Raw genomic sequence first — 21682 nt, forward strand, 5'->3', positions numbered from 1 at the left:
TTTTTGGCTGACTATAAGTTTAACATGAGCCGATGCTGTGACGCAGCTGGGAAGCCAGTCACCACCACGAATTAATACAAAACCAGAAGCCACAACAGCCCTGCAGCCGCTACAGGTGTCAGAACACAGCAGAGGACTATGTCTCGGTGCTGCATGGACTGTCTGGAGCCCGAGAGTGCAGATCACAAAGTGGGGGCACTTGCTCGCCCCACTTTCGGCTGGCCGTCATCGCTAATGGATCACAGACTCCCTCCTGCACATCTTCCAACCCAGAGTTCCACGTGACTGACCCCAGCTGGCGCGTGGCATGAACCCTACTTGCCAACCCCCAAATTACAGTATGCCAGGAATAAACCTCCAGGTCTGGAAACCACCTCTCACCAAAAGCTTGGACTGCCTGGCCAGGAGAAAAGCAGCCAGAGGGGAGCAAGCGAGGATGTCTACCATCAAGCCTCTGACAGACTGACAAGAGGCAGAGGGAACAGATTTCCATGGACAGACCATGACCAAGTCTGCCCAACTTGACAACACTCTCACATGGTTAGGGGTGCTTAGGAGGTGGTGAGCTCTCTGTCACTGGAGGTGTGCAAGCTGTAGCAGGTCAGACACTTGTCAGAAATAGAGCAAAAGGATTCCTCTACTGGCTAAAAGCTGCTATGGACTGTCTGAATCTAGACCCTCACCCTGTAGCTCCCCACTGCCCTTCACTTGGGAGTAGTCTGGTTCTAAGAGGCCACACTCTGGTCCCAGCACAAAGCCTACTTCCTGCATGGGGCCACCCCCTGCCTAGTGTGGCCCCCATTCCCACATTCTGTCACGGTGTAGATTACCTGGAGATAGAGACAGTATGAGAGGGTCTACTCCCTGCCCTCCCAGAGTCCTGCTCCTTGAGGGATGGGTCCCTTAAAGCTCCGTCCTCCTGCAAAGACAGTGACGGAGACTGGCTCCTTCCTGAGAAAGTTCCACATGTGCACGATGAGGCTCTTGAGATGGGCCTGGCCCAGCACAGCCGTCCAGATGACCGCTGGACCTACACACAATGTGTCCCCAGTCCTCCCCTGCTGGCCTGGGCACTCGGAGCCCTGAGTCCCTGGAAAGTGTCCCCAACCTCCTCCTCCCCTTCTCCAGTTTTCCCAACATGCCTTCCTCTGCCGGAGTCTGGTGCGTGTGTTTTATGTGGAGGAATGGCTGGATCACTACAAACAGCATCTAGAGGTTCTGACTGCCCTAGGATGATGAAAAACACCTAAGAACTAAGAACACATTTTGAAAAGTTCCCCTCTTCCCCGGCAGCATCCCTGTGGCCTTTCCACCAGGTGAGGGGGCAGGAGGGGGCTCCCTGCTGCAGCCTCTGAGTCAGAGCTCTGGGTTCTGCTGCTTATCAACTGTGTGACTGGGTGGGAATACTTCCATGTCTCAGTTTCCCTTCCTGCAAAATCGGGGCAGAGGGCCGATTTCATACCACTGCTATGAGACGTAACGGAGTTAACACAGAGAAGTCCTTAAAAGACTGCTTGGCTCATAAAAGGCACTTTGTAATTGCCGTCTCTGGTTACTATGACGGACAGGGCCCAACCTACACATCCCGGCAGCTAGAAGTGGGGGGGGGGCAGACAGGCCCAGTGTGCGAGCCAGGGTCGCCCGCCTCTGCCTGCTGTGGGGCCTCTCTCTACGCAGACAACCTCCTCTGGCCATGGGCTATAGTCGCTAGTGACGAGGCCCTAGGGAGGGGCGGGAGAGTCCCAGAAAAGGACCTGGGCCCCATGGCCCAGACGCCACATCCTGACTCTAGCTGGGGAGTGAGTCAGGGCCGGGGGCCCTCGGCCACTCGGGTCACGGATGTCTCTAATTGTGGCCTGTGAAGTCATGAATTACTTTTCTCAAGAAAAATGTTAGTCAGAGGGCAGTCTCTATGGGTGGAGAGGCAAGGGGGGACAGGGGGAAGCAGGGACCCTCTGGTTAGGGGGCTGGCTGTTCACTCCAACACTGATGATGCTCATGGTATTTACAGCTAATGTTTATATAGTCAGTGGTCTTCTAAGCGTTCTAAGTAACTCACTTAGTCCTCTAACAAACTACCCTATGGGCACAGAGGGGAGGTTAAGCTCAACCCCAAGGTCATGGGGCTGGAACCCAGACAGTGTGGCTTGAGTCTGCACATTTACTCACTGGGCTTATGTGACTTCTTAGTCACTCACACACATGCACACACGGGTGGGTTAGCAGCAGTGACTCTCCTGGGAACCTGCTGGGTACAGGTGTTGTACTGAGTGTTCGAACACAGCCTGTGACCCAACTACCATCCTGGGAACCAGGAGGGAGCTGTGCCTTCTGGGGCTCAGTGGGGCCAAGTCACTTACCCAAGTGGGTGCCTTGGCCACCCAGCTGCCCAGAGGAAAATCATGCAGTTGACATGCCAGGGGCCTGGGGCTGGGGTCCAGAGACTGGAGGTCTTGGGGTTGTGGAAGGTCACAAGAGAAATAAGCCTGGGCTGCATGTGGCCAGCTATGGTCCTATCACATGGTGTAGCCACCCTCTTTAGAGTGGCCTGGGTCTTCTGCTGCAGGAAGGAGGGCTCTGAAAGCCTTCCTGGGTTAAACGCCCATGCCAGGAGCCTTGGTCCACACAGACTGCTGGCAGTCTGCACGTGCCAGAGCCAAACAGCCTTCCGAAATATGGATGCCCTCATGCCTCCATGCCTTGTGGCCTCCCCCACGCTCTGCTCCCAGGGTTTCTGATTTCCAGAAAGGGATTCTAGGCCAGGAGAGGGACAATTCCTTCCCAGCCCTTACATGCTCTGTTGTGCAACTTCTACAGCTCTTTGCTGCCCAGGGCCATATTAACTGAGGTCTATCACTCAGGACAGGGAAGGGGATGGTTTTGCTCTGTTCCAGGTCCTCAGGGAGGGATGCAGACAGACTAGGGCAGTGTCTGGGGAAGAGGTAAGTGTGGGAAGGAAAAGAAGGCCGTGTCCTCTGAGCAAGAGCAGGGAGGGCTCAGCTGGGGAAAGGCAGCCTTGGGACCAGCCACAACCCCTAGACCTCTAGAGGGCAACGGGAGCAGGCAGGTCTGAGGAACCAGAGGCAGGGTGAAGGAAGCCCTGCAGCTTCAGTGGATAGAGATTTTTAGCAGTTCAGCTACTGGGGAAGGGGCTGCCTTAGCAGATAGTGCCAGTGTTCCAGTAGGGACTAGAAAACCAGTCTTCAGGGACTGCTGCAGCTCAGGGTGGGTCACCACCCAAATACACTCCCCCACCATGCCACATGGGAGTCCTTGCACAAACCATGTCCACGTATTTCACCCCTGCAACGATCCCATAGAGGAGACTCAGGATTCGTGGCTTGCCCAAGACTGTAGAGCTTGGAGCAGAGCCAGGACTCAGCCGTATGATGTTCTCCTAGTCCTTCCCACTCTGTGAAAACTCCCTGGGCCAGGAGGCAGCCCCCCAGGGCTGGCCTGGCTGCAAGGAGCAGGGTACAAGGACACAGATGGATGCATTTCAAGGTAAGAGTGAGTGTGTAAAGGGACACACAGCTGGTATGCCCAGCAAGAAGGGGACAGAGAAGACTTCCCCAGGGAAGTAAGGGAGGCTCTCCATACCCTCTTCCTTCATCTTGGATAATCCAAGAGACACCCCGGAAGGGCTTGGCAGATGTGGGGAGGGGAGTCAGGTGGGTTCCTGCTTTAACAAGTTACCAAATTTGCTTTAAGGAAGATATACAGTAATCACAGAAGCACCCCCCCAAACCCCAACATCTAATTGCCCAGCACCACCCCTTGGATGACAAGTAGACCCTCTCAAAGGCAGGACGGACACGGAGCTCCTGTGCTCCCCCCAACCCTAGGCCAGCTCCTTCGGCAGCCTCCCTGACCTCGGCTGAGACCAATGCTATCCTTCCAGCGGCTCAGTCCAAAAATCTGAGAGTAACTCCTAGCAAGTTTCTCTTCTTCACACCCCACATCCCATCTGTCGGCAGATCTGGCTGCTCTCGTTCAGAGCAGAGGCAACCTCTGGCCCACAGGGCTGCCCCCTGCCACCAGCCCAGTCTTCACTGCCATCACCTCTTCCCTGTGCTGCTGCCATAGCCTCTCTACTACACCTTCCCCCCTTCCCCAGACAGTAGCCGGAATCCTGTTAAAACACAATCCTGACCACGCCTTTCCTCTGATCCCAGATCATTGGGATCCAGAGCCCGAATCCTCAGAGTGACCTAGAAGACTCTTAACACCTGAACGAACATTCTTCCTGCTCCCCCTCCCCGCCTCCATGCCCTCTTGGCCACCCCACCCAGGCCCCACTGTTACTCTACACCCCTGGCATACTCCTGCCTCAGGACATTTGCACATGCCTTTCCCTTTGCCTGGTCTCTTCTTTCAGATGGTTACCGGGTTCACTTCCTCACCTTCTTTGGCTCACCTTGTTTAAAAGCCATACCCCTCCTGGACCCACCCTTATCTTTCCCTGCTTCATTTCCCTCTACAGCGCTCAACGGTGCCACTACATGTGGGGATGTGACTGTCTTCATGTTCGGCCCTGAGAACTGGGGCTTCCCCACTAGGATGGGAAACTGATTCCATTACAACACAGAACTCTGGCGCTTCACTCAGGGAACACATACCGAATGCCAACTAGGTGACCGACCCCTGCCAGGCACTGTGAGTATGGCAGTGAACAGACAGACACAGCCCTGTCCTCGCAGGCACACTGGGGGATGCAACTAATTCAGAATGACAGCCGTGTTAGGGAAGGAAACAGAGGAAGCGACCGGTGCTGCAGGGTGGAAGCAGCGGAGCCCCTTGCCCTGGAGGCTTCCTAGGAGGCACGCAGCCTCAGCCAGGACCCAGGGAGGAGCCATGTGGCCGTGAAGGCGAAGACTGAGCTGAGAAGGTGGGTGTCCACAGTGTCAACAGGGATGGAGGAGTTCAGCGTGGCCTGCATGGAGGGGCGGGCAGGCCCCGAACCTGCAGGCTGAGAGCAGGGAAGGAGGCAGGGAGGACATGGCACTGCCTGGGGGCCAGCACTATCAGCAGCCAGGTGGAGACAGTGAGAAGAGATCTATCTGGGGTTTGGTGACAAGCCACAAGACACCTGTGGGAGGAATGAGAGGAAGGACAGGCATCCTCAGGGTCCTGATGCCACCAAGTTGGTGAGGCCAGAGTCACCGAGCAGCTGAGGCAGCGGAGAGCAGGGACAGGCTCTGGCACAGAAGGCTGGCACAGAGTGGGGTCAGAAGTCGGGCTGTGGCAGGGTGAGGAAAGAAGCTGGAGCGAAGAAGCCTTCAAGGACAGTGGCTGAGAAGACAGGGGGCTTGGAGTGACAGCTGAAGGGGATTGTGGTCCGCAAGACTGGAAGACTGGTTTTAAAGCAGGGACAGCTCCAGCCTATCTGAACGGTGACAGAAGAGGGGTGGCCCACTGAGATTTCAGCAGGCAGCAGAAGGCGTAGCCAGCTGGGGCCTCTCTTCTGGGGGTCTCACCAGTTCCTGAGGGGCAAGGAGGGGGACCAATGGGCTGCTGAGGGGGCCAGAGCCCTCCTACCAGCAAGCCGGGGCCGAGGCAGGGCAAGTTTCAGGAGTCAGAGGTCTCAACCAAGAAGAAATGGGAGGTTCCCTCCAGCCTTGGAGTGGGGCCCAGCCCCTAGCACTGACCCCTGGTCTCCACCCCCATGTCTCTTGGCTTCTGTGACCCTCTGACCTCTCAGGAGGCCCCTAAGCCCAGAACAGCTGCTCCCAGAGCAACCGCACCATGGGGGCCTGGCTGCATCTCTGCTGACTGCCTTCTGACCTCCAGGCCAAACCCCCTCCTCCTGAGCCCTGCCCTGCTGAGGCCGACATAAGGTCTGGCCCAGATGCCCCTCCCGGCTACAGCATTATTCCTAATTAGCCAGCACCCAGACCTCCAGAAGTGGCTTTTATATAGGTATAAAAATATAGGACTCTGAACAATGAACTTCTCAAAGCGGGAGGCTATTTTTAGAGCTCTGCTTACTGAACCAACATCCAGCATTCCCCCAGGTTGTCAGCAGCTCCTGGCGGGGCGGGCAGGCAGCAGTTAGGAGGGGCAGGGTCTTCCTGGACAGCTCGAGCATAGCAAGAAAGGGTCCGAGTGGCACCATGTCCAAGCAGGAGGGCGCACAGTGGTGGCCAGACTCTTGCTCCCTGCCCTCTGGCCCCGAGTGCCCTACATGGCGCTGCAGGTCACTTTCCATTCTGATGCCAAATGTGAGTAACAGTGAGAATCTCTAGCCCCAGCTTCCCTGAGCCTCAATTTCCCACCCCCCTGGGGTCGGAGGCAGGGGGCAGGCCGCTTCTTTGAGGCAATGCTGGGGGGGGTGCCCCTGGCAAGGAGCCCTGCAGACAGCTAATGCTTTGCCTAATTAGAGGGAATTATCCAGGAGGGGCCTCAGCTGTGCTCGTCCTCTGTTGGGGCTCATTCTCATCAGCGCACAGCCAGAGGGAGGAAGGAAAGTCTGCTGTCCCGCGAAGCCAGTGTATATGCCAGGCCCTCGCCCTGTCCTGTCCACATGTTTTTTCCAAGGTCAACTTTTGGCCCCAGGAAAGTGGTGGCTCCAGTCTCCCCAGCCCAGGCCTCACTCCTGAACATAAAGAACATCTGTCTGCCCCTGCTGGAGATGAGCTGGACTGTTCCACGGTGCAGCTGTGAGTCACTCCCATTAAAACAGCCCAGAGGACTGAAGTGGGCTTTGGAGATTGGAGTTCAGCATCCTGGGGACAGGGAGTGGCTGGAGGGAGGCCCCAAGGACCTGCGAACAGATCACCCTGGAATGTTCCTGACGCTGGGGGGCTCCTGTCAGGAAGAGGGTCTTGGCTGTGCAGAAACACAGTGCCCAGTGTACAGCTCGGGAAGGCCCCTCGTGGTGTGCAGGGGCCTGCACAGGGTGTCTCCCGGAGATTGGAGCATGGCAGATGTGGGGGAAAGGGGTGTTCTGGGTCTATGATGCCACCTCCACTGCCTCTGTCCTGTCGAACTCCTGGGTCCCTTCACAGCACGTCTCACTGACCACCTTCTTCTTCCCTTTGATCTGTAAGTCCGTCTCCCACCAGGAGAGAGTGGGTTCTGGAAGGGTGGAGGTGTGGCTGCCTGTGCTGATTCTGTGTCTCACCAGGCCTTCCCAGGGCCACCAACAGGGCGTGGTGTGAGCAGGTGCTGGTATTTGTTGGGTGAGTGAATGAATGAACGAACCAAGGAGCGAACGAGCGATGCTATTGGGGACTAAGAAGCCCACACGCACCTGGGAAGCAGCATCCTTTACTTGTCTGTGCATTCACACATGGAGAGCCCTGTGTTAGGTGCACCTCCCTGACCCCCACAACCGTGCCTGTCTTACCTTCTCCCCTGGACCAGGAGCCGTAGGACTGAACCCCTCCTGATTTCCTTTCAGACCCCCTTAGCCCACTGTCCCCTGGCACGTCACCGGGCCCCTGGCTCACTCCCCTTCTGGGGCAGGGCTCACTCCCCTCTCATCTGTGAGCAGGAGCACCAAGGCCTAGAGGGGAGAGAGGCTTGCTGGGTCATTGACACATGGCACAGCTGTGACAAGGGCCTGTGTCCACACTCGCTCCCCTGCCTAGCGGCTGGGCCTTGGAAGTACTCAATGGCTGCGGAAACCCGAAAGTTTCTCCAAGATACGGATATGTCACCGACACCCAGAGCACTGGTCTCCAGACCCTGAGTCACAAAGGAACAGGGGCCCCATATAGTCTCACCCCTCAGGGATGCCTGGGCTCAGCTCCCCTGGGCCTACCTCCCATAGCCCCGGGACGCCTGTGGGGCCAGGCCAGCACTGGTGGGGCCTCAGACAGGAAGCAGGAGCAGAGTCTCATGCCACAGGTTGGCAAACGTGCACTCTTACTTGGGCTGAAAGCCAGCTGGCAGAGGGGAGCCACGACGCTCTGCCTGAGGGCAGGGGCCGGGGGCTGGCGTGAACACCATGCCATCAAGCCCAGCCAGGGCCTCTGCCCGGGGAGGGGCTGCTCACTTTAGTCCCAGAGAGTTCCTCAAGCTGCCTGGGATCTCACCCTACATCTGGGGACCGGAGCACCAAACCAGGGATAAGGCCCAAACCAAGCGCAAAATCAGGCCTTGATCATCAGGTCTGCAGTCAAACCCAGGACAGGCAGCCTTTCCACAGACAGCCTGTGAAAAAGCCCTTTATTCTTCCCAGCGCTATCTTGGCCAGGACCAAGGCAGGGGTGAGGCCCAGCCATCCAGGACCCCGGGTCCTATCCCTAAGATAGCTGGGTGGGAGGCCCAGTGCCCACCCCGCCACTCCTCATACAGACACTGTAGACTTCACAGAGCTCTCTGTGAAGAGTGTCTACATGCAAGGGACTCCCAAGGTCCCCAGGCCCAAAGAGTATTTAGAAAAGTGAACAACACCAATCCCCCTGCTCTGCTTTCCCCAGCTGTAAGAAACCACCAATATTTAACAGTAGAGGTTTTTTTATAATGAAAAGTCAGACTTCTGACTTTTCTTGGGGAGAGAAACAGTTCAGGATCTGGCCATACTGGGCCTAACATCCTGCTTGATGACAGACAGAGCTGGGGACAGCCACACCCAATGGCCCAGGCTCTACCCCATCCCAGTCCTCACCACTTCCTAGCACCTGCCACTCTTGCCTGCTCCTCCCCACATGTCACCTTCCTGCCTATTGAAGGCATCTGCTCTTCTTGCAAAGCTCACAGAGGATCCTTCTCAAGGAACAGCGGTCTGATCTGCAGCTCTGGGCTCAGTCGTTCCCCAGGAACCTGATTTAGAACACCAAGTCCCAAGGGGCAGGACCTAAGCCTTCCTACAGCTCTGCATAACTAGTGGGAACGCCAAGGCCTTCCACTCTGCTGTATCCTCCTTTTAACTTTTTTTCCCCTTCCGTTTAGCTTTTAAGAGACTCTCCCAAAGTACCACCACCACACTGGTCACAATCCAAAAGCCCACAGTCATCATAGCCACCGAGCCCCAATTTCCCAGATGTCCTTATTCCTCAGGTCCATACAACCAAGACATGATCTGAAAAGCCATCTGATATTCCCAGACCAGACACGTAGGTGGTTTCCTGGGGTCGGAAGCCCAGCTCTGCCCCTCCTTGGCAGCCCTCTCTGTCCGTCTCTGCATCTAGAACAATGTCCTGGTGGCTCCAGGCATGCCTACAGAGGATGTGGGGAAGCTCTGGTTGGAGATCAGACCAGGTCGAGATTAGGTGGCCGGTTCAGGGCTGAGTGACCATGGGCAAGTTACCTCAACTCTCTGGGCTTCTGGCTGTCTCATCTTTGCAGTGGATCTCACTCCCCTGACCCACTGGTGTGATAGGAATGTGGGTCTTGGTGGGGCACACTCTGCCATCGGCAAAGCCCTGTGTAGACGCATGGAGCTGTCTCTGTTGTGGACCACACACTGAAGAAGAGCTTGATGGAGAGAGACTGCTGGGATTGCCAAGGCCAAAAAGAGGGGCTCAGGATGAGTGTTCTCCAGCCCAACACCAAACTAGGCACTGCCTACTCAGGAAACCAGAAATGTCTCTTGTGGATCTGTATGGAGCTTTATACTTTCAGAAGCCCCTTCCCCTTCATCCTACCCACTGCTCACCTGGCCTCAAGCAACAAAGTTTACAAAACAGCTTCCTTGACCATGATTTCATCTATGTATGGCATCGCTCTCTTCTCTTTCTGGCTTTTTTGTTTGTTTGTTTGTTTGTTTTATTTTTTGGCCATTTCCTATAGCCCACTCTCAGCCAGACCATCACGCCAGCTAAGCCAGGGCAGTCCTTTTTGGTTTTGAGTGCATAAAGACGACCAGAGCTTCCAACCCCGGGGCTCACTTGGAAAGATTTTTCAGAACACACACACACACACACACACACATACACACACACACAGAGCCAAAAATCTTCCTGGCTGAGCCAAATTAAATACAGAGGCCTCTAGTTATTTCCATACGCACAAAATGGGCTCAAATAAAGCAGTTCTCTGTGGCAGGCTCCAGCAGACAGGGCTGGGCCAGGCCCCAGGGACGCCCTGGGAGTGCCGGGCGGGAGGCACAGGCTGGGGAGGCTGGCTCCGGGACAGAGTGTGGGCAGAGGAGGAAGATGCCCGTCGTGCTGGCCTCGCTGCCTCCGGCCCACCCTGCTGGCCAGCGTCAGGCACGCAGGCCTCTCAAAGCCTGGGACAACCTGGGGCCCAGCTCTCCAGTCCCACCCCAGACCTGCATCAGCGCTAAACTGTCCTCACAGGGAGGCGGCGGGTGGGGGGGTGCTGCCCTCGCCCACCCTTAGCTTCCAGAAAGCACATTCTAAAACGCAAATCGCTCATGTCTTTTATGGCATCAAATTGTTGTCACGGTCCAGACCTCTGCATGTGGTGTCGACATGCTCCTCCCACAGGCTCCCTGCCCACCTCCCCGTCTGCTGGCCCCCCACCACCCCCATGCAGCGGCGGTATGGTGTATGACTTCCAGCCGGTGGCAGTGTGCACTGCTCCCCTCCCCGAAACACATGGTACCCCACGGCAGAGGGAGAAGAGCCCAGGAGAGCCCCCAGGACTTCACTGCCCAGTTGCGAGCTCACCCTGGGAAGGGGTGCATTTTAGCATCTGTGTCCCCAGGAGTTCAAATCCATGTGTGAAGTGACTGACCCAATTACTGGACAATCTGATGATGGCGCAAAGAATGCTACAATGACAACAACAGATGCTCTAAGCACTTCGCACCGAACCATCTCCTAGCATACTGATGACTTTTATTTTTTAAAGCAGTTTCAGGTTCCCAGAAAAACTGAGCAGAAAGTAGAGATTTTGCATATTTTCTGTGCACCCCCCCCAGTGCAACCTCTCCCACTCTCAATACCCCCACCCACACTGTGGTACATCTGTTAATCCATGGACCTCTGCTGACACAGCAGGATGCCCCCAAGTCCACAGTTCACATTAGGGTTCCCTTGGGGTGTTACAGATAACCCCATTTGAGATAGATGCGGAATCCTCTCCCCATTTCGGGGATGGAGAAACTGACATGCAGCAGGGTCATGGAACTTACTGAGGCCCACGCCACTCACACGGGGTAGGGGGTGGTGTGAGGAGAGGACAGGCTGAGCAGGACCCTGGGCCCAGCACTTCATCCCTCCCCCCAACCTCTGCATGCTTTCCCCTCTGCAGGAAAAACGCACCCACCCCAGCTGCCCACCCCCCTCCTCCTGCGCTCTCAGGACTATAGCACCACAGCATTCCCGGGACTGGCCCCCATCTGCAACCTGTGCCACAGCAGGCATGCAGTAAGGGCGCCTGGGTGGCTCAGTGGATTAACTGTCTGCCTTCGGCTCAGGTCATAATCCCGGGGTCCTGGGCTCGAGCCCCGCATCAGGCTCTCTGCTCAGCAGGGAGCCTGCTTCACCCTCTCTCTCTCTGCCTGCTTCTCTGCCTACTTGTGATCTGTCCAAAAAAACAAAACAAAACAAAACAAAACACCAAAAAACTTAAGGGAAAAAAAAGAAGCCTTTAAAAAAAAAAAGAAAAAGAAAGGGTCTGGGGGAACGACAAAGGCCCAGAGTAGGGAATGCCTCCTGCCCTCCACCTTCCTGCACCTGCAGCTTTGACACACAGCCCTTCCCTGTAGACTGCCGGTCTGGCATGTGGCAGAGATGGGCTGTGTGACCTTGGGTAAGTGCCTTTTCTTTTCTGTGCCTCTATTTCTCAGCCATCAAATGGGGAGTATTGTCTATGTCACAAATGATAATGCAGACACAAATCCTCAGCCGGGGCCCTGCTACCCAGAAGGGCTCAGGTAGCTATTGTTACTATCACAACATAGGACCATTGTTCCCCACAGTGCATGGGGGCCCTGAGGGTGAAGGGAGGGGTTGTAAGACTGTGAGCATGCAACAGTGGGACAAGGCCTCAAGGAGCACCCTTTGTTCAGAAGATAGGCACCTGCCCACCTGGCCCTACCCCAGTATCCGCACATGAGGACAGTGAGGGGTGAGTGGACAGGGCTTGGTCACTGCTCAGAGCAGGACTGGGGTGGGACTCAGTCCTGCTGCCTGTTTTTCTTTCTTTTTTTTTTAAACCTAAACTTGGTTGAGGGCCCTCTGTGTGCCAAGCACTGTGTAAGACATTAGGGGTAGTAATAATAATATTCCTAAGAATATATTACAATACTATAGAACTAATATAGCTATCGCCACTAAAATTTACTAAGCACCTGTCATGGGCCAGGCTTCAAAAACAGCATCGTTAGAAGCTGTGGATGGAAGAGACCACAGGGCAAGAAGGAAAGATGGCCTTGGCAGAGGCTTGAGGGAAGCACAGTGTGGACACAGTGTCAGGGGAGGAATGGGAGGGCCTGGTCTCTTCAGCCAAGAAGATTGCTCTGAGTGTGTGCCCAGAGGCCAAGTGAGTTTGAGGGGCCAACCTGTCTCGGGGCAAAGGCAGGTGTCACCACCTGACTCTACCTCTAGGCAAGAGGCAATAAGGGGAGTAGAGGCAGGGCCCATGGGGACACTCAGCAGCCCCAATCCTGCCCAGGGAGCCTAGGCATGAAGGCAGATGGCTTAGGCACTCCTGACCTGAAACCAGTCCTTCCCCCAGGAAAGCCCTGCATGAGGGGGATGGCACAGGCCTGGCCTCCCCTGGCCACCTGCAGACACATGGTCTCCAACACAGACTTCTCTGAATGTAGCAGGCACTATTGGTCTACGAAGCTGGGAAACTGGACCAGGCTCCAGCTTCCCCTGTTGGGCCACACAGCCAAGGACTGTTGAGGGAACTTAAGGGCTCTGTCCCAGGAACCCACCCCCAGCAACTTGACATCTCCACCTCCACAGGACAGGTCCCTGATTACAAACATCAAAATGTCTGGTATGTGTCTTAAAATAACATGGGATCAATGAAATACAATTGCCCATGGGGGTTACACTTCCATTTTCTCTACTTCTGTATACAGTTCAAAGAGTCCATAAGGAGGGGCGCCTGGGTGGCTCAGTCATCAAGCCTTTGCCTTTGGCTCAGGTCATGATCTCAGGGTCCTGCATCGGGCTTCCTGCTTGGCAGGGAGCCTACTTCTCCCTCTCCCACTCCCCCAGCTTGTGTTCCCCCTCTCACTGTGTCTCTCTCTGTCAAATAAATTAATGAAATATTTAAAAAATAATAAAGAAAATAAGAGTCCATAAGGAAAAGTTCCAAATAGTGCTAAGAAGCTACTGCCCTCCTCAAGGCTTTCCCGGGTCATTCTGCCATTTCTTACTAAGTAGGAAAACAAAAACAAAATCGCAAACCCTGCCCATTTAAATTATGGCTCTTAGAAAAGTCAATGGCCCCAAAGGAACAGAGAATTGGAGTTTGCACGGCTGCACAACACCCCCTCACTCCCCCGGCCCTCCTCTGGTAACAGCAGAGGAAAGAGCCGCTTCCCCAACCACTTCCTCTCCAACCCCCCGCATGGGACTCACTGCGCTTCAGGATCTAGTGCAGGGCCTACCCCAGGAAATCACAGCAGGAACAACTGTAGTTGATAGCAGTCAATAAGAATCATAGGAACAACCAGCATTTACTGAACACCTTTAAGTCCGGCACTATTCTAGCTCCTCCTTTTTCGTATTCTCTGTGGAAAATCCTCCTAGGGAATGTGGAGGGCAGTTCTTATACCCAGAGGACCTCCTGGGGCTGGCACACACCGATTCTGGGATTCAAGGCCACTTGCCAGAGCTTCCAAGGGTGTCCTCTGTGGTCTCTGCCAAGTGACAACACACCGCTACGCCCATCCAAGGGCTGGCGCCCGGTAGGACCCTGCAGGTTCTCTCCACTCTTTTACCTTCCCGCCCCTATTTCTCCCTCCATTCTAAGGCCCACCCCCTCCCACCCCCTAACAAAGTCAGGGAGCAGGAAAGACACATGAACCAGAATACCAAATCTACTTTCTGCGTAGCTCAGACATGATTTTCATTTTTGCCTTAGTTTCCTTGTCTGTAAAGTGGGAATAATACCAAAAACATCGTAAAGTCTCTGGGGTGGGTTCAAATAAGGTAAGTATGTGTAAAATTCAAAGGCCACCCAAGTGTCAGATATTATCATTTTTATTCTGTAGCCTGTTCCAGCTCTAGTAGCAAACTCATGCCAACTCCAGACCCATCACAAACAGCCGTGGCTTTGCCCAAAGCCAGCTGAACCCTGTCCCCTTCTGCCAGCATGTACTAGGCACCTGCTGTGTCTGCTCTGACAACCGCCTCTCCCGCCACGATCCCCACTTGGCAGATAAGGCTCACAGAGGGGACCACCTTGCCTGGGCCACTTGTTCAGAGACGGGCAGAACTGGGACTCGGGCCAGGTTTCTCTAGCCCCAATGCCACCATCTTTCCACTGTAGCCAGCTGCCTCTCTGTCTGGTGGCTGGAGCTGGCTGGGGAGGGCAGAGTAGCACAGCGAGGGTCCTGAGGCAGGGCTCCAGAGCTCTTAGCCCCATTAGGCGCTGGAAGCAGCCCCAGTGGGATGAGGATGCCAGAGTTGCCTAAGTACCAGAACCCAGCACCGACCACCAGCTGAGGACTCTGGACGCCCTGCCACTCTGTCCCACCTCGGCACTCTGGGGCTGAAGCATCAGCCTCAGTGTCTCCAGGCGGGTCTCTCCATTGCCCTGGGTGTAGGCTGCTTGCCCATCCAAAGAAGTCTTCACTCCAACTGAGAGCCAAGTCCCCTTACTTTGCAATTTTTCCAATCCATGGGCAGAGTGATTTCTAAAACACTCTGGACCACCCTCTCTTAGCAGGCTACAAGCACATGCACATGACCATGGCCTTTAGTCCCATGTCACCAAGTTTACGACACTTGCACACAAGCAACACCCTACCCTCACTTGGCTCCCCCCAAACTACCACCCCTCTTCTTCCTTCATGCTCTTACCCCTGGCCTTGTCTGTGGCCAGAAGGAGAGACAACACATTCCTGTCTAGCAACACATCTCTCTTGAAAAAGTACCATGGTCTAGTTTCCCCACAATTGGACTTGGCAGCCCTGACGTCACAGCTAAAATCTACTGCCTCTCAGGTACTAACTGTGCACCCTTTAAGCACTTCATGCGGATTAACAACTCCATGAGCTCCTCCTGTCACTGGCAGTTTACAAATGGGGAAATCGAGGCACAGAAAGCCCAAGGAACATGCCCAAGATCACGGAGAGTGTGAGAAGCTGGGGTTAGGGTTAAGGGCAGGCTGATGACAGAATCTGTCCCACTCCCCACAACACTGGGTCAAATACCCTCCCTCAGCAAATGACCACAAGCGTCACGAAGCTCACCCCCCTTCACAGAGGGGAAACTGAGGCTCAGGAAGGGGATGGGAGGAGGTGACTGATGCCAGGGCTTCTAGGGAGGCTGAATGCCAAAAACTAGTTAGAGCGAGCTCTTCTCAGCCCTCTGGAGGGAGAGATCTTCCAAGCTTAGTAATAATCAGGATAAATAGTGACAACTACAGTGACTATAATTAACATTTATTGAGCACTCACTATAATACAATAAGGCACCGTTTTAAATGTTTCACGTGTACTAACGCATTTCATTCTTGTACCACCTAGCCTAGCCTCTCAGCCAGAAGTAGAAAAGCAAACACCATTTGCTTCCATCTTTTAAAACAGCCACTGGGGAGAAAGTATAAATGTTGGTGGACAGACTGGACCAACTCAGCCAACAGGCGATTCTGGGGAGCCTGAATGGGGAGGCTGCCTCGTAGCTAGGGACTCCTCCAAATTAATAGTCCTTCTCTCTCATGGGAGCAAGTTCAGCAGCCCACATGCATGTGTGTCCTCTAATGACGTCAAAGGCCTTGACCTTGGGTTTCCTCCCCATGCAGAAGCTGGCTATGTTTGCAAGGGGACTGCAGAGAGTCTGGGGATGGTTGGTGGTTGTCTTTTGTCGCCGAGACCCTGCTCCTTGCTGCGGCTGGCCTGGGGCAAGTGTGTTATCCCAGAATGCACAAGTGGTCTGGGCCAAAGGGCACTATCTCAGAACCCTACCGGAGTGTATGGGGAAGAAGATCGTGGGGCCTGTGGGACTTGGCAAGACAACAGGAGACGTCCTCAAACCAGCCTAAAGGTGGGACATTTTGGAAATGCTGACACCAGGGGATCCCAGGCACCTACCTGTTCCACAGCTTGGGAAAGATACAAAAGGCTCCATTTATGATGGTGACAGATTTTGCTAAAGATTACTTAACCCCAGGGGAGGCACAGCCTGGCTATGAAGAGCAGAGACCCCAAAGCCAGGTGAACTGAGTTCAAATCCCAGCTCCGAGGCTTACTGGCCAGTGACCCTGGGCAAGTCACATAACTGTTCCCCAACTGTTCCCCCAAGTGGGGGCAGAAGCCCTTACTCACAGATTGCTTTGAGAATTAAGTCCTTTGCGCAGAGCTGAATGGCAACCACTGCGATTACTATTATTATACTGACCTTTGAACAAAGAGGAAAAAACAAATGTGGTCATAGTTTCCCCACCCAGACAGACAAGGAGGGGACTCTTGCTATGGCTCTACATCTGGGCCTCCGGTTCACATTAAATGCTCGCCATGTTAGGAAGGCGCAAAACAAGGAAATAAAATAGAAAAAATGTCCCGTTCCATCAAGGAGCAGGGAAGCAAAAGCTACGTTCAAAGAAAGCATAAAAGGATATCCAAGTCAGAGATGCTAGGATCGTGCCTTGGCTCCTTCAAGGACAAGAGATTTCACAAAAAGCCACGTAGCTCCAGAAACCAGCAAAAAAGACGACTGTGATGAACCACTTTTAACTCAGTAGTCACTTCTCAAGAGAAGAGGTGGTGAGGAGGCTGGTGTTGCTGGCTACTGGCTACTGGGCCAGGGATCGGATAGGTGTGAGTCACCAAGCAAAGCTGCATATCCCCTGCGGGGAGGTAATTCTTAGTCCCATTTCATGGATGAGAAAATCAAGGCTCAGACGGGGGAGGCCACCTCACCAAAGCCACACAGCTGGGGAGAGGCAGAGTAGGCCTTGTGGGACCCCACCTGCCTGGGTTCTGTGATACACGGTTTCACATGATGAATCTCGGTTCCTCTCCATCTAGCCTAGGGCCTGGCACAGAGCAGGGGCGCGGTAGCTAGGGAGTGAAGAGAGGAACACAGGAAGTGCAACAACGGGTCCCAACGCATCACTCCTGAGAACAAAGCACCCCCATGCCCAGGGGAGCACACATACAGCCAAGGGTGCAGTCACTTGCTGCTGCCTGGCTGTGCCTACCACGTGGCCGGGCGCTGTGCTGGGCAGGCATCGGAGCATACAGGCCTCAGGGCTTAAAGGGGCACTTGCCCCTTTAGGGGGACAGCCACAGCAGCCAGCTGAATGGCAGGTCCAGGAGTCACTGTGCCATGCTTCCCACCATAATCACCATCCACTGCTCCTCGGGAGTAGCTCAGACAGTGGGAGTGGCCAGATTCTTGAAGCCCGCACCAATTAATTCTTCAAGAGCCTTAATGGCCTTTAAAGTCATTAGGGTTTGCTTTTGAGGACGAATGATAAATCACACTCAACAGCCTTGGCGCATCCTTCCCCTGCCCACGGCACATACATACACTTCCACTGGGGACCTGGGCCACCTCTGCGGAGCTCTCCCTGGGCCTCTGGCCTGCTGCAAGCCCACTGGGCAGACATTCCACGTGTCATCGCAATTCAGAGGAAATTTACAAAAGGGGAAGGAAGAAAATCCCATGGGTCACTGGCAACGGGAAGAGCAGAGTGCTGACCTGGACAATCATACCTCGGACCAGATGCCTGGGGCTGGCCAGCATGGCGAGGGCTGTCAGACATGTCCTCATGCATCTCTGTGAAGCCGGGTACCAGTCCCTTCCACGGAGGGGGAAACTGAGGCTCTGAGGTGGTGTAGTAACTTGCATAATGTCACAAAGCTGAGCTGGGATTTGAAACGCAGTCTGTTTCCCTTCTTTGCTGATGCCCTGAGCTGCTCCTGGCCTCACAGATTCTCCTGGCAAACCAAGATCCCTCGTTCCACAGAGTCTGGCCAGCTAACACCCACACACATGTGCACCTGAGCTCCCAGAGCCTGGGGTGGGGGTGGCGGGGCTGTTCAGTCCCTTCCACAAACCCCTATTTGCCCAGCCATCACACGGTTTGACGGTGCAGCTGTCAGTCTTTTCCATGTTTTTGAGCTGAAGCTGTGTAAATATTAGCACAGCTAGTTCATAGTCCGACTTCCTTGGGCAAAAGCCTGAAAATCCTGGCCGGGCTGACAGGGGCCCTCCAGAGGCTCTCTGGCAGAACATGTGGGCTCTCCTCCAGGCTCCCCTGGTAACAGCCTGGTCAGGTCACTGGATTCCCTATCTTAACATGCCCATTTAGAAAGGGATGGTGGGAAGAGACCTGGGCTGCTTCGAGGCTCAAAGAGCAGGGCACTTAAGTGCTGCCATACAAAGGGGGCCACCTGTGCTGTCACAGTGCTTACAGGGTGGCATGGCTGTTCCTGGAGGGGTTATCTTAGACCTGTTACAGACTGGGAGTCTCCTGAGGTCTCTGGAGCATGCTGGATACTTCCTGGGTTTAGAGAGGGAGAGATGGCCAGCTGGGAGGGCTCTGGGTGGGGGGGCAAGCTGGCCAGCCTCTGCAGGTCAGGAGTTGGGCTGATTCTCTGCCCCTCACCCCCACCACCCTGCTTTCTTTGGAGCTGCATACCAGGCACTCTGGAGCAAATGTGATTCCACCTGCTCTGAGGCCGAAGGACGAACCTTGGGTTGTGCTGCAGAAGGTCTTCTCAATCTCCAGGACACCTGGTCTGTGCTCTGAGACTGGGGAGCAGCTGTTCATCACCAACTCTGACAACAAAAGGACTCAAGCAGGCTTCCCTGCAGCTAGAAGGTTTAGAGTAGATTCGAAGAAGGACTTCCAATAAGAAGGGATGCAGGACTGGGAAATATGCCAAAGCGGTCCCTATGGACATCCCAACTGGAAGGGTGACACTGGAGAGGTCTCAAGCAGGGGCACTGGGGACACCCCGCAGTCTCTCTCAGCTGGGAGCCGGAAAAGAGACATCACCTGCAGAGCATGCCGACTGTGTCCCCACGAGTGTGCTGGCCTTTACAGGGACAAGCACTCTGAGTTTTGCTCACTGCTATGTCTCCAGTGCCTAGACAGGGAACGCTCACAGCAGCTGCTCCATAAACTGCAGAGCCCTGGTGCCGACAAGACTTAGCGCTCAGCCTCAGTTTGCTCTCCTGCAATATGGGGATGCCGGAGCCACAAGGATAAGAATGTACATGTGATATTGGGTGGGACAGCTGCGTAAGACAGTAGCACGTGTGCAATATGAATATCGTGACCCCCGTTTTCGGACTGATGCCACGGATCTCAGACAGCTGGCCTTGCAGCTGCAGCTTGCCCAGCCTCTGCCCCCCTGACACAAAGAAGCCACGGGTTCTTGGGAACCACACCCCCACAACCCCACACGGAGCCTCAGGCCCAGAGTCCCAGGCCCCTGGGGCGAGGACTGGGCCAGAGGGGACCATATGCATGTTCTCAGTGCAACTGCTAGACACACGCTGCAGAATTTTTGAACTCAGAGATCAAACGGCTGCAGGTGGTTTGCCCCCCAAGCCTCCGGGGACCCGACACAAGCCAAGTCAGCTTGTCAACAAATCCTCTCCGCCCCACAGCCTGGCTCCTCCAAGGGGCCTGCAGACAGCTCAGGGGGCAGCTGCGCTGGCGAGCGGTGCAAGGAAATCGATATTCCCAGCACATACACACTCTCTCTCCATAAATATGGGCCCTTGGACACTCAGGCAGCCACCCACAGGCCCCAAAGCAGAAAAGCGCTGGTCTCTGGGACACACATTCAAACCCCCACCCCTCTACCCCTCTCACTAAGACTCCATCCCTGACCACACCAGGCGCATTGAAAACACGCATACACCCAATCACAACAGCAGACCCTTCCCAGCCGCCCTCAACACGACAGCAGCAGCCACACAGATCTCAACCCCCCCGCCCAACCCCAGGGCTCCAGGCTCTCCAGTGCCCTCCTGGGTCCTCCCTCTTCCCCACCCCCCACCCGGAAGCACACCTGGATCACGTGCACAGTCCGTGAAAGAATCCCTAGAACCCCCACACACTCGCCCAGGGTCTCCCCAACAGAGCTGATGCAAAACCCTGGACACAGGCCCAGGGGCTGGCTTAGGCCCCCAGAAACACTCCCTGGCAGCCTCAGCCTGCCCCAACCAGATGCAAGCACAGACACCCGCCCGCCACACTCCCGACTCACACACTCCATGCAGTCCACGGGCTCCTGCCTGGCACCGGATACTCACAGTTTCTCCCATGGAAACTCACCCCCACACAAGCTCCCATCTCGACACTCACTTGGGAGCGAGTGCGCACATGCACACACGCGCGCGCGCACACACACACTCCTGTCCTGACAGCATCTCTTTCTCACACACACAAACTCAGGTCCCTGGGCTGGTTGCACACATACTATTGCAGCCACGCTCCACCCCGTCAGCCCTCCTCCCTCCCTCACACACAGGCACTCATCACACACATCCTGACAGTCTCACGCACCCCGGCACACCCATCCCCGCAGCCTCTCTGGCACACACTTACACTTAGAGCCCCAGCAGGCTCTAACGAACCGGGGCACAACGCAGGACCCGGCTCTCTCACAAACCCACAACATACCGCCCGCAGCCGTGCAATGACTGGTTTTCTGCTGGCACCCCCACCCTGACCCGCCAGGCCATTTCCGTGAAGCCCCTCCCCAAGGCCCTCTAGCCCGAGCCCCGGCGCCACCCTCCCCCACCCCCCACTACGCCATCCCTCCGACCCGCGGCCACGGGCTTACCCGCTGTCAAGTTCCAGCTCCAGCAGGGACTGGGTCCGCTCGGAGTTGCAGTGCAGGCACCACATGGCGGCCGCGGCGGGAGCTGACGGGGCCGAGCGCCCGGGACCCAGGCCCCGCCGAGCGCTGCCGACTCCCGCTGGGGCGGCAGATCCCGGGACCGACACCCGACCACCGAGAGACCTGACCACCCACCACGCGACCACCTCGGGTCGCCCGGCCCGGTGCCCGCCGGTTCCCGCTGCTCCCGGCTCTACTTCTAGCCCCAGGCCGGCCAAGCCCTCCCCTCCACCGCCGCCGCCGCCGCCACGGCCACCCGCCCGCCTGGCGCAGAGCGAGGCCCGGCCGGAGGAATGTGGCCCGGGAGGGGGCGGGGCCAGGGGCGGGCCCGAAGGCCGGGCTGCGCCGGGCGGGCGGGGCTGCGCGGAGCCTCGTGGGGAAGCGAAGGGGGCGGGGCTGCGCGAAGGGGGCGGGGCGATCAGAGCCAAGTAGGCAGGATCGTCTCCGCCAGGTTAGCTGACCAAGAGCACCCCTGTACCTGCAAGCTAGGCCCTTCTCTGGGAGGGTTGTGCACTCCCTCCAAAACAGAGTCCCCCCAAATACATATTTGGCTCCTCAAGGCATAAGCACAGCAAATATAAAACCCAAACCAGCCAACTGCAGCCTACTCTGCTTATGGCGCCAATCTCTGCCAATCCTAACTTTGGCCTCATCTTATAAAACGAGACCTCTGCTCCCGGGATGTTGTGACTTTTGGGTTCTGATGTTTCTGCCCCAGAGGAAAAAATGGGTTCCATCCTGAGGCTGGGGACACCCATTTGGGGACTTCTGGGTGAG

The 21682-nt window shown here is 55.7% G+C and overlaps 1 protein-coding gene across 3 annotated transcripts in view; it reads right to left on the bottom strand.

The window, feature by feature from the left end:
• IQSEC1 (IQ motif and Sec7 domain ArfGEF 1) overlaps window positions 1-21682 on the bottom strand; it is a 167510-nt gene that overhangs the window by 52151 nt on the left and 93677 nt on the right. For 2 of the 3 annotated variants that reach the window (XM_044252903.1, XM_044252906.1), the window contains exon 1: window positions 20849-21016. The exons of the other annotated variant lie outside the window; for it this stretch is intronic. In XM_044252903.1, coding sequence (XP_044108838.1) covers window positions 20849-20913 — 65 coding nt within the window. In that variant the 5' untranslated portion in view covers window positions 20914-21016. Of the gene's footprint in view, window positions 1-20848; window positions 21017-21682 lie in introns of those variants that run through there. 3 annotated transcript variants of the gene reach the window in all.

Source organism: Neovison vison, chromosome 6, assembly GCF_020171115.1.
Source record: "Neovison vison isolate M4711 chromosome 6, ASM_NN_V1, whole genome shotgun sequence".
Classification (NCBI taxonomy): Eukaryota; Metazoa; Chordata; class Mammalia; order Carnivora; family Mustelidae; genus Neogale; species Neogale vison.